General features: G+C 34.9%; 2 protein-coding genes across 2 annotated transcripts; one reads left to right on the top strand and one right to left on the bottom strand.

Moving 5' to 3' along the window:
• The first annotated feature begins 6,414 nt into the window (after positions 1-6,414).
• On the top strand, positions 6,415-8,918 carry litaf (lipopolysaccharide-induced TNF factor). The gene is made up of 4 exons (XM_052139728.1): positions 6,415-6,613; positions 6,923-7,147; positions 8,040-8,196; positions 8,324-8,918. Exons 2-4 carry the CDS (start codon positions 6,934-6,936, stop codon positions 8,430-8,432), a joined length of 480 nt encoding a protein of 159 aa, XP_051995688.1. The 5' UTR covers positions 6,415-6,613; positions 6,923-6,933; the 3' UTR covers positions 8,433-8,918.
• Positions 8,919-8,923: 5 nt separating this feature from the next.
• rmi2 (RecQ mediated genome instability 2) lies at positions 8,924-11,620 on the bottom strand. Its single transcript, XM_052139729.1, has 2 exons — positions 11,277-11,620; positions 8,924-9,086 (listed from the first exon to the last, which is right to left on the bottom strand). The coding sequence occupies exons 1-2, from the start codon at positions 11,572-11,574 to the stop codon at positions 8,935-8,937; spliced, it is 450 nt and encodes a 149-aa protein (XP_051995689.1). The 5' UTR covers positions 11,575-11,620; the 3' UTR covers positions 8,924-8,934.
• Between the last annotated feature and the right edge of the window lie 1,355 nt (positions 11,621-12,975).

Genomic DNA, 12,975 nt, shown 5'->3' with positions numbered 1-12,975 from the left:
CTGTTAGCCTATGCATATATATATATATATATATATATATATATATATATATGTACATATATATATATATATATATATATATATATTATATAAATAAATATCCTGTCACAGTACCGGAAATGAGATCACAGCTGTAAAAAATTATAAAATGCATATCCAATCAAATACAGCGAATGTTGTTTCAACCAACAGCAAAAGAGGTTGCGCGGACATGGGCTGTCTATCAGAGAAGGCCTTCTTATGGGCGAACTTTGTGTTATATTCACAGATGAATGAAAAGAGATTCACAAATGACATTTATGCATTTTGGATATTAAATATTTTATCACAATTTCATACCTTCCAACACTGAAAAAAACATTGTTGGCACAACAACCATAACATATGATAATAAATTGCTTCTACTCATAAACGTACATATTTATAAAACGTGTACAACACAAAATATACATTTTGAAGTTATTCATTTTGAACTTAGAGTGATACATAAATTAAATGAACGACTGTGAGCTTGAAATTAAAGTAATTTTTTCCTCATTAAAAAAGCTGTACTCCTTAAGAAATTAATCGTAATTAATCCCCTTTTCTCCCCAATTTTGGAATTCCCAATTCCCACTACTTACTAGGTCCTCATGGTGGCGCGGTTACTCACCTCAATCTAGGTGGCGGAGGACTAGTCTCAGTTGCCTCCACTTCTGAGACTGTCAATCCGTGCATCTTATCACATGGCTCATTGTGCATGACACCGCGGAGACTCACAGCATGTGGAGACTCATGCTACTCTCCGTGATCCACGCACAAATTACGAGAACCCCTAATTGTTACCACAAGGAGTTTGCCCCATGTGATTCTACCCTCCCTAGCAACCGGGCCAATTTGGTTTCTTAGGAGACCTGGCATAAAAACTGTTTTATTCCACATGGAGAGCGTCTCCTAATGGGGGCTGCCATGTTAGAATCACATGACCAGCCTAATACTACTTGCTTCATTTCAGTAACCGCCTTGTTATTGGACACTATAACTCATGGATTAATTAATAATGGCTGTCTGTGAATTGTAAAGTTTTACATTGGAATCAGTAACTGAAAAATATTGCGTTTTAATGATGCTGCAACCAGGCCACTAGGTGTCAGTGTAAGTCTTAGACGATATGAACAAAAACGTACTGAGTGCACTTTAAAGATTTTAAGTACTACTAACTCAAATGATCAAGTACAGAACTGAGGTTGTGGGGAATACCCATAAGCCCTTAAGCAAGAATAATTTAAGCATGTTTGTTGAGTCAAAAATAACTTATTGGGACATTTAACCCTTAAGCTTCAATACAAAAAAAAAATGCCACATTAACGGACAAAAATGTCTATGTCAATAAACTGCCATAATAATATTAGATATGAATATTCTTTTCCACTTTCACTGACTTCACAACATCAGTCCTGATCATAACTACCAAATATTCATTAGTTTTCAGGATTTTAACCCTTTAAATGGCAGTTTGTTTACATAATGCCGCTGTTGTTTTACACACACACCCACACTCACAAATTTCTCAATTCACACATACAAAACACACTCTGACATCCATACCCACACAATGTTAGCTGCATCATTTATTAAATTGGCCTGCAGTGCTCTATAATACAGCAAACAGACAATAGGAAAACAGCATGTATTTGCTCCATAGGCTAAACATGAAAAACACCATCTGGTTGAAAATTATTGTCCTGAAGTTCCTGAGTGTAATTATTTTGTGTACACAGTGTATTATAGATGTATTTTAGGAACTGAGGTTGAAATATCAAAATTCCCCCAAAAATACACACCTTTGGCAATATTTATGCCATTGATATTAACAGACAAAATGATCGAAAAAACTAAAATGAAAAACACAAAAATGTCCTTCACAAGGGTTAATTAGTTATTAGGAAATAAATAGAGATTTCTGCCCTTTTTAGTATTAGTGATGTTATTTTACTGTTATTAGTTATTTCGTAACCAATAGGGTGACTAGTGTTCCCTTTGGTGAAGTTGGATCCTCTTTTTTCCCTCTTGTCCATATGAATGTGCAAAGCTGTAGTATGAATCAAGTTTAATGACTGACCTCAGTCATTAATTTCATTTGATTCAATTCAATTAAGTAGAAACAGTAATATAAATGATAATTAGAAGCAATTCGTGTGACATACCTCTTTTTAAAGTAAATAAAGTTCCCGTCGCAAAGAGGCTCAAAGGCTATTTCACGATCATTCACTCTCTCTGGTCCACTGTGGTGGAATGAGCTTCCAACCTCCACACAATCTGCTGAAACCATCTCAGTATTCAAGAAACAGTTGAAAACATCGAACACTGTTTGATGGGCTATTAACCAATCCACACTGAATTCACTTACTTTAAAAAATATATATATATATATAAAAATAAAAATACATATCTTTGTCTCTTTCTTGTGCGCTAGCATCTTTACTACTCCAGCATATGTGAGAACTTGGTGGTGCGATATTGAAGATATTGTTGACTATTGGACTTGATCAAAAACGTAACTAAACAGTTCCATTCATTAATATTTCAAATGTCATGATTGTTTATGATGCTGACTCGCTGTCTATACTGGGAATGTCCATTGACGTGACGGATTGAGGCTGTTTTCCATTGTTGACAGCATCATTAATGTCTGTTGTAGACGTGTGAGTGTTAACAGTTGTGCTTGAGATGAATAGTGTAATATATTCAGATGCAATGTGTTGGATGGGTGTTATTTGTAACCTGTGAAATGTAAATTTCTAATGTTTTGGTGCTTGTTCATTCTCTTATGACTGAGTTTACAAAATGGCTGAATTTGAGTGGCTGCATGCTGTAAGCCAATCAGAACATAGTGCATTTGCGTTGAAGTTTAAAGGAGGAGCCGAGGCAAAAATCAAGCTTTTCAAAAAAGATGGCCTGAGACAAGGTGGTAAATGATCATATATTACTAAATGATGACCGTTTTGGTGAAAAAATAAAACTTTACTAACATTATCAGTGGACATCAGGGAAGATAATGAATATATATATATATATATATATATATAAAAGATTCTGACAGGACATTCAATGCTAAAATCTGTTAAGGGACAGACAACTTTTCATTTTACCTGTCAAAAACAAAAATGAAACCTCTCTGCAAAAATGTTAAAGATAATAATGAGAACAGTTTTTTTTTATATATTAATTTTATTTTATAGTGATGGTATTAGTTATGTTTTCATTCAAGATTTGTTAGCCAATTTGGCAGTAATGCAAATTGACTAACATAATTTACAAAAAGATCACATTGTTTTTTGGGTTGGTTAGAACATTGGTATTTAAACATACATACATTACATTACATTACATACAAACATACATTAATACATACATACTAAATATATATACACTGGCGACCAAAAGTTTGGAATAATGAAAAGAGTTTGCTGTTTGGTACTTTAATTCACCAAAGTGGCATTCAACTGATCACAAAGTATAGTCAGGACATTACTGATGTAAAAAAAACAGCACCATCACTATGGCAAATAGCAAAAAAGAAACATCTTTCTCTAGAAACTCGTCAGTCAATCATTGTTTTGAAGAATGAAGGCTACATAATGCTTGAAATGGCCAAAAAAAAACTGAAACTGTTATGCAAAGGTGTACACTACATTCTTCAAAGACAAAGGACAACTGGCTCTAACAAGGACAGAAAGAGATGTGGAAGGCCAGATGTACAACTAAACATGAGGATAAGTACATCAGAGTCTCTAGTTTGAGAAATAGACGCCTCACATGTCCTCAGCTGACCGCTTCATTGAATTCTACCCGCTCAACACCAGTTTCATGTACAACAGTAAAGAGAAGACTCAGGGGTGCAGGAATTATGGGAAGAATTGCAAAGAAAAGCCACTTTTGAATTAGAAAAACAAAGAAAAAAGGTTAGAGTGGCCAAAGAAACAGACATTGGACAGATAATTGGAAAAGAGTGTTATGGATCTTAACCCCATTGAGCTTTTGTGGGATCAGCTAGACTGTAAGATGCGTGAGAAGTGCCCGACAAGACAGTCACATCTATGGCAAGTGCAACAGGAAGTGTGGGAGAAACTGACAGCTAAAATGTCAAAGATCTGCAAAGCTGTCATTGCTGCACGAGGAGGATTTTTTTAAATACATTTATTTTTATTTTTATGATAACTCTTTGAAATAGGGACATTGAAAATTCTTAGAAGTTGTTCTGAAAAAATTTTCAAATTGTAATAATAATTTTTCACATTATTAATGTACTGACTAAAGATTGTGATCAGTTGAATGCCACTTTGTGTGAATAATTTCACTTCCGAAACAGCAAAGTCTGTACATTATTCCAAATTATATATATATATATATATATATATATATATATATATATATATATATATATATATACACACACACATACATACATACACACTAACTAATAACGAATTGTTATTATAATTATTACACATACACATGGTTCAAGCCAAGCAAATGATACAATCCATTTGTATTAATCATGAGATTAAAATGTTGCCAAACATAATTTAAATAATTAACAAAAGTCAATAAATATTTGCTGACAATGTTTGTTTTTACTTAAAAAACATGAGCTTCTATTTGCACCTGGTTTGGGTATCTTAATGTTTGTTTAAAGTTACTTCTGCATAAGTCATTGCCACACCAGTGGCTGGTTTACGATTTCTGAGGCCCAAAGCAACTGACCAGCCCGGGGCCCCATTAGTAAATTTTGCTCAAAACATTACATAAAATGTATATTAAATAATTCTTTTTTATTCATCCTATCAGCCAAGAACATTAACTAGAATTTTATTTCATTAAACATTTTGAAAGTTAATTAATGCATGATTTCCTTTTCTTTTTTTTTCTTTTTTTACAATACAGTGATAAAAAAAGCAATATTTCCTACATATATCTACAAAAACACCTTTTTATATGAACAGGGTGTGCAAAACCTACTACTATAATTATTATTATAACCCAACATTTATTCTTTGTTGTCCATTTTTCATTATAATACAGTATGAAGCAGTATTATTATTATTACTTTGAGGATTTGTTTTATCCTCCTGAGACCCAGCAAAAAAATAAAATAAATTAAATAAAAATAAAAAACTTGTAACTTTTTTTGTGTTTTGTGAATAAAAATCACATAATATATATATATATATATATATATATATATATATATATATATATATATATATATATATATATATATATATATATATATTCTTTCTTTTTTTATTCGATTTGCTGTGCTGAATGCCATTCAATGTACATTTCTACAGACCAAGGAAGATGTTGTGGCCAAACTCCTAAACATTTCTTATCTCTGAAAAGCCCAGGGTTTTCTCTTAAGAACATTTACATTTAGTCATTTAGCAGACTTACAAATGAGGAAGCAATGAGAAGCAGTTTGTTGTACAAAAGTCAACAATATCTGAAGTATTACAATAGGCCTATATTTTTTTAATTATTATTATTTATATACTTTTTTCTTTTTATATTGTTCAATATTAAGTAAGTTTATTTAGTGTGGATAAAAAGATAAATAGCTGGGTCTCAAGAGGGTGTACAATGGTAATATGTTTCTGTCTTATTTACTTTACTTTCATCTGCAGTGTATTTGTTCACCATGTTGCAAAAGGTTGTATTTTATGTTAGCATCATAGGCAACATTCGTTACAGTAAACATATAAGGCATGGCAGCCCATCAGCACACTAGAGCGGGAAAACAATGCCGTTTATCAAGCACTGAATCTTTGCTTGGTGCAGAATAATCTGGAATAATGTTCAACATTGTAACAGTCACCTCTTTGCAACCTGAACTTGATCAGACCGTGAAATCTTTGTGACACCTGCGCTAAAAAAAACAATAGACGCAGCGCAACTAATGAAACAGAAAGCAGGTGTCTCGGCGGGCGTTTTTGTTATCAAGTTATTTTTAATACTGAAGACACTGAAGAAACAGCGAGACGCCGTACAGCAGTCAAGGACGTTCGTCTAGAACGTGTTTACATAGAAAAATAGAGTAAGCACACAAAAACACGTTCATTGTTAACAGCCCTTAACTCGTGGGCGAAACAAGTTCAGAAGTCATGTATATTTTTTCATAAATTACAAAACCCAACCCAAAGTCCTACTTGAATGACCAGAACCCAATGGACCACTAATTTGAACCACTTTCAGCGCTGACAACAGCACACGTGTAGCCTACCCAGAACATCATATCACCCCTCATTGCGTGGTGTGCGTGTTGGTTAAAACCACGGCTACTGCATATGGAGACATGCTAACACAACTAGTTCACAGACTTGTGTAATGTAATTCTACACTCTCATTGTGAAGGACTGCCTGTAACTCATGTGACCAAACACAGAACCTGAGGGAACCGTCCATTTCCCTTCTTGCCAAAATCCGTAATAGGCCTACTCGCGTTTACGTTACACGCATTTAGCTATAGCCTACATATTTACTTTATATACATCTCATTTTGTCGACAGTTTTCATTAAGTTTCATAATCTTTGAACAGACTGGAAAACACCTAGTGGATTGGACGTACAGCTAGTGAGTAAAAAACTAGAACTGGACATTTCTTGATCTCTTGGGTTTGTGTTCACAAGACGCGAACAAACATTACTACTTTTTGCTGTTATTTAAAAAAAATGTTTTTTCAAACGAGCAAAGTGGTGTTGTATTGAGGTTTTGAATTCTAACGAACAGATTTGGGAACTTTGTTTCACTTTTAGTTAAAACGAAACTAGTTATTAACAGATTTCTGCTTTTCGTAATGTTCGGGAATTGAATCATGCTGTAAATGACGTTACATTAAAACGAGAACGATTACTAATTATATTTTATTTTATTACTTTAAAGCACCAAAGGTAATGGCAAGCGCACCCCCATTGGAGACAACAACACTTGTGGGATATCCACCATCCTATGAGGAAACAGTAGGTACAAGCCAGAACTACCCACCAGGAGGTCCGATGCCCTATCCTCCTGTTGATACAAAGGCATTTCTGCCTCCATATTCAACACAAGCCAATGCCCAGATGTATCCACCACCCCAACAAGCTCAATTTGACTCTACCAGTCCTGGTAATGACACTCTATTCTTTGAACATGATTCTTTTTTTTTAGTTTTTTTTTAATTTTTTTTTTTTACTACAAATGTAATTAAACAAAGATGCTTCATATTTCTCTCCAAAAATAATACATCACTCCAATTTTAAGAATGATTTAGAATTTAAAGGAACAGTTCACCCAAAAAATAAAAATCCTCTCATTATTTACTCACCCTCATCCCAGATGCGTATGATTTTCTTTCTTCTGCAGAACATAAATTACGATTTTTAGAAGAATATTTCAGCTCGGTTGGTTCTCACAATGCAAGTGAATGGTGACCAGAAATTTGAAGCTCTAAAAAGGACATACAGACATCACAAAAGTAACCCATAGGACTCCAGAGGTTAAATCCATAATCGATTTTGGGCAATAACAGACCAAAATATAACTCCTATTTCACTGTACATCTTGCTATTTCAGTCTCTAGGCACGATCATGATTCAAGCCCAATTACACATCCTCCTTGATGCACACACAGAGCTCTAGATTGCGTTAGGAAGTATAATCAAGCTTGAAATCATGATCGCCAAGGAGACTGCGATCATGTAATACACACATGGGATGGCATGCAGAAAATTATTAGAATTTTCATTTTTCGGTGAACTAGTCCTTACAAGGTTAATCACATTAGTGGATACCCTGCTGAACAAATTAGGTCACGCTAGTCTTTTTGCTGGTAGCAGTTTGGACAGCTATAACCAGGTCAACTTCCACATCACTAGCTTGTAGTCCAGCTAATAAACCACCTAAACCAGCATGCAGCTAAAAAAAAAAAAAAAAGATTGCTGGTTTCAGAGAGCATCTTTGAATTCCGAGAACTGCAAACATATGAAGCACGACCTCTAACCATTTCTTTGCTTTTTAGTGGCCGTGCAGACTGTATACGTGCAGTCTGCTCTGATGTTTGGAGATGTTCCGGTGCAGGTACACTGCCCAGTATGCGCACAAAATGTGGTAACTCAACTGCGCTACACATCAGGAGCATTAGCCTGGCTCTCTTGTGCAGGCCTGGCCATTTTTGGGTAAGGACAAGCAATACTTAATATACAATCTTTTGCTTTTTAAAGAACTGATAACAATTCTATGCTTGGTGTCACTTGAAATGTCCCCCTATTGTTCTGCTCTTTGTTGTTTTTCCTCTTACTCTAGTTGCATCTATGGGTGTTGCCTGATTCCCTTCTGTGTGGACAGTTTGAAGGATGTTACACACCACTGTCCAAATTGCAACAACGTTTTAGGAGTCAAAAAGAGAATCTAAAGCAGTTTACAGTTTACTTTATAACATGTGCTTTGTATAATTTTTAATGAAAGAACAAAATGTTACTGTGACTTAACCCAAATATACATAGGTATATGTATACATATATATTCAAACAGATAGTATGCACATATGTATTTAATTTAAGGTCTGAATACGGACAGATTTTCACTAAAACTAGATTTAATATGTTTCGATCATTTTCTTTAATCACATTGTAATAATCACTATAATAATTTACGTAATAACACATTCCCATTTGTAAAATTTGTAGCACAAAAAGTTTATTATGCAGAACTATTGCTGTTTAGAAAGCATAACATTCTCTTTATACTGTTACCTGCTTCATGATGAACTAAATATTATGTATATGTTTTCTCAGTTAAAACAGCAAAAGTGTATATTTCACTTCATTGTGACTTGTTGTGCAAATTTTGTGAAGTCATGGTGCAGCAGCAAAATGAATAAAAGCCAGTCTCATGAAACAAACAACAAAAAAGGTTTATGGTAATGTCTGCTGGAGGTCTTCCACTTCAAATATCCAATTTCTCCTGTGAATCGTTGCATTTTCAGATAGATCTGCCATCTTCACTGCACGCAGTACTGGCTCTGGACTATGAGACTGGATGACCCCCATAACCATGACATATTTACCTGTAGAAACAACTCAACAGATTGAGCATCACATTGCAAACACTACTTTAGTTTCTTGACAACTAGAATCCTCTATATGCAATTGGTTGCTTTTATTTTATTTTTTAAATATCGTAATCTTACTAATTGTGGACACCAAAGTATGATTTAAAACTCAGTGATGGAACAGCTCATGAATATTAATATGGTCATACAAACCATGTTATAATCTTATGAGTATGTCTCGTTAATTTGCCACCAGGACAACCAACCGTAAATTTTATATTCACACACACAAAATGTTGTGGCAATTTCACAAAAAGTATTCAAAGCGGCTTTTTCAAGAAAAGGTCAAATTAGAAAATGTCGTCCATCTCTGGAGGTAAAATTAAACATTTAAATTGTTTTATTCTCTTTTTATATGAGATTTGCGATTTTTGCATCACTGTTACCAAAATTTGTACATAACTAGCAGTTTTCGTTCCAAAGAACATTGGATTTGTGACTTTATTGCTTGCAATGGAACTCCAAATTGTCTATTTGTGGAAAGTGCCATTTAAACTCATTGATAAATGGATTAATCAAAAGATTAATCAAAGGAGAACCTTTAAGTTTATTAAAATTGGAATATTCCAGGTTCAATACAAGTTAAGATAAATTGACAGCATTTGTGGCATAATATTGATTACCACAAAAACTACTTTCACCTAGTCCCACCTTTATAGAAAAAAACATGGTTACAATGAGGCACTTACAATGGAAGTGAATGGGGACACTTTTTGGAGGGATTAAATGCAGAAATGTGAAGCTTATAATTTTATAAAAGCACTTAAATAACTGTTCCGATTCAACTTGTGTACTATTTAAACTGTTAAGTTGTTTAAATCACGTCATTTTAGGGTTTACGACATTACACTATCATTTACATTTACGCATTTGGCAGACACTTTTATCCAAAGCGACTTACAGTGCATTTATTACAGAGACAATCCCCCCGGAGCAACCTGGAGTTAAGTGCCTTGCTCAAGGACACAATGGTGGTGGCTGTGGGGATCGAACCAGCGACCTTCTGATTAACAGTTATGTGCTTTAGCCCACTACGCCACCACCACCACCATGGCAAAGAAATGATAAAATTGGATAACTTCACTCAGAAAAGATTATTAAGCAATTTCATCACACCAAAATCATATAAATAATAAACATGCATTCTGTTTTCATATGCGTTTGAAACAGTGAGTATTTTAACATTTACAGATTGTCCCCATTCACTTCCATTGTAAGTGCCTCACTGTAACCCAGATTTTCCCCTTTTTTAAGAAAAGGAGGTACAAGTCGAAATGTATTTTTGTAGTAATCATGCCAAAAATGCTGTTTATTGAGCTTAAAGGTGCTCTCAATAACATTTGTCTTTGTCATCTTGGACTTACACTGACACCTAGCGGCTTGGATGCAGCATCATTTAAAATCAATAGTTTTCAGTTATTTATACAAACTTTGTATTCACAGTCAGTCATGATTATTTTAATCAATAAGTGAAAGTATTAAATAACAGTACGGTTACTGAGATTAAGCGAGTATTATTCGGCTGGTCATGTGATGTTAATATGGCAGCCCTCATGTGCGGACCCTCTCCATGTAGAATAAAACAGCTTTTATAAGGTTACTGATATGACTGGGGTCTTCATTTTAATGTGAGAGCTCATGATGTTCTACATATATTGTAAAAAGACATATCATGTCTTTAGGAGTTAAACCTTTTTAATGAGGAAAATTAATGAGTGCACCTTTAACTTGAATTGAACCTGGATATAATATAAGTACACGACTGCAAAATTTACGAATTAATATTTGGCCTTGCACAAGTATTTATTTATTTATTTTATGCAATTTTTTTTTAAAGATGTTTACTATTTTTTAAACCAGTTGTGTTATGCTACGTAAATCTAGTACATTTTCTACAAATTCTAGTTAAAAATGTCAAATAAGGTCTATAAAAACAGCCGAGTTAAATACACTGTGTGCAAAAAGAAGCAATCAATGTGAGTGTTTATAATCTAAAGACACATTTATCATAAAGACCATTGTTATTATTTTGGGAAAATCATTCTGTACTTTGTTGGAGTCAGTGGGGGGAAGCAGCAGCATCATACATATTCATGGTCCTATGAAAAGTAATTAATAACCATTCATTACGTCAAAGCGACTAACCAGGATTAAGGCAGGGTTTTCCTTTTGGCACGTTGTTAACGCCACTGACGAGAAAATTGCCGGTTTCGTCCAGAATCAGCACAGTGTTGAGATCAGACTTGACCTCCACCACAGTCCCTTGCATCCAGACTACTGACACCGGTAAAGAAGTCGCTGTGCTTGATCCCAGTCTTCTAATAACATACTCTGATTTCCCATGTGGTGTTTGACACTCTTTCCCCTCACGCAACTGACTTGATAACACTTTTACAGGCGGACTTCGTGTTTTATCTCCACTCAAAAAACTTGCACCGATCATTTTCTGTGCACATCAAAATCGCGGTATTTTTTTTTATACATGGGTAGCAAACCATCAGACCGGAAATTACGACTTTGTTTCAAAATAAAAGCTCTCGACTCTACGTCTTTTTGTTTTTAAACAAGTAAACGCAGAAATGATTTAAAAAAAAAAAAAAAAACACAATCGATATTACACGTATATTCTGTAGTATATAAAAAGAGACTATTAATTATTTATTCCATTAATGTACATCCATACAAACAAACATTTAATATTTACTGACCAAAAAGAAACTGGATTTTTTTTCTTCTATTGTATGATCATTTGAACACTACTAATTTACACTACAATAATTTTTGAATATATGTGTTATTTATGTTAAATATTAATGTTAATACTAAACTTTTTTTAGGTCTAAAGATTTTACCTAAAAATGAAAATTATCTCATCATTTACTCACTCTCATGCCATCCCAGATGTGTTTGACTTTCTTTCTTCTACTGAACACAAACAAAATCTTTTAGAAGAATATTTCCATAAACTATAATTGTATGGTGACCAGACCTTTCAAGATCCAAATATCACATAAAGTCAGCATAAATGTAACCCATACAAATCCATGTCTTATTGTTACGTATACCTTGTCTTGTCTCACTGTTGCCCTTTGTTTGTCATTTTTGTCACTTTTGTTATTCCTTAGTTTTCACTTTTGTCACCCTCCATAGTCTTCCTGTCAGCCCTCGTGTTCACTGTTCATTGTTTTCACCTGCCCTCGTTAAGTTTCCCTTTGGTTTCTGTTTATCACCTTATCATCTTGTTTGAGTTCTGTTTGTTCATTGGCTCCCGTTTTCCCTTGTCCATGTATTTTAACCCAGTTTAAGTTTCCTGTTTCCCCATTGTGGGTTTTTCCTTTGTGTTTATTTGTTTATTTGATCATTGAATAAAGTAACTGCATTTGGATCCGCACCTCCTCGTCTGCCTTCGCTGCCTCATTACATTACAGACGTGACAGAACGATTGACCCTTACCATGGATCCAGTAGTTATTTGGGCCAGCCACCAGTTGCTCAACTTGAAACAAGGAGACCGCCCAATAGTAGACCACGTTTTCAACTTTCTCCCTCTGGCGAATCTTACAAACTTCCCGGACTCAATGTTGATGGTCTTCTTCAGGGACAACTTGAACCCCTCGCTGAGGGAGCGGGCACCATTGCTAACGCCCGGCTGGACTCTCCTCGACTACATAGAGGCGACCCTACTAGCGAGCATCCCACCCACAGTAGAGACCCCTCAGCCACCCTGGAGCCCACACCTGCCCGGTCTGCGAGCCAGTGCCCACGCCTGTCACTGTGAGCGAGCCCACGCCTGTCACGGTCAGCGAGCCTGTGCCCACTCCTGCCACAGTCAGCGAGCCTGAGGT

Source organism: Xyrauchen texanus, chromosome 12, assembly GCF_025860055.1.
Source record: "Xyrauchen texanus isolate HMW12.3.18 chromosome 12, RBS_HiC_50CHRs, whole genome shotgun sequence".
Classification (NCBI taxonomy): domain Eukaryota; kingdom Metazoa; phylum Chordata; class Actinopteri; order Cypriniformes; family Catostomidae; genus Xyrauchen; species Xyrauchen texanus.
This window is presented reverse-complemented; position numbering and strand designations above follow the sequence as displayed.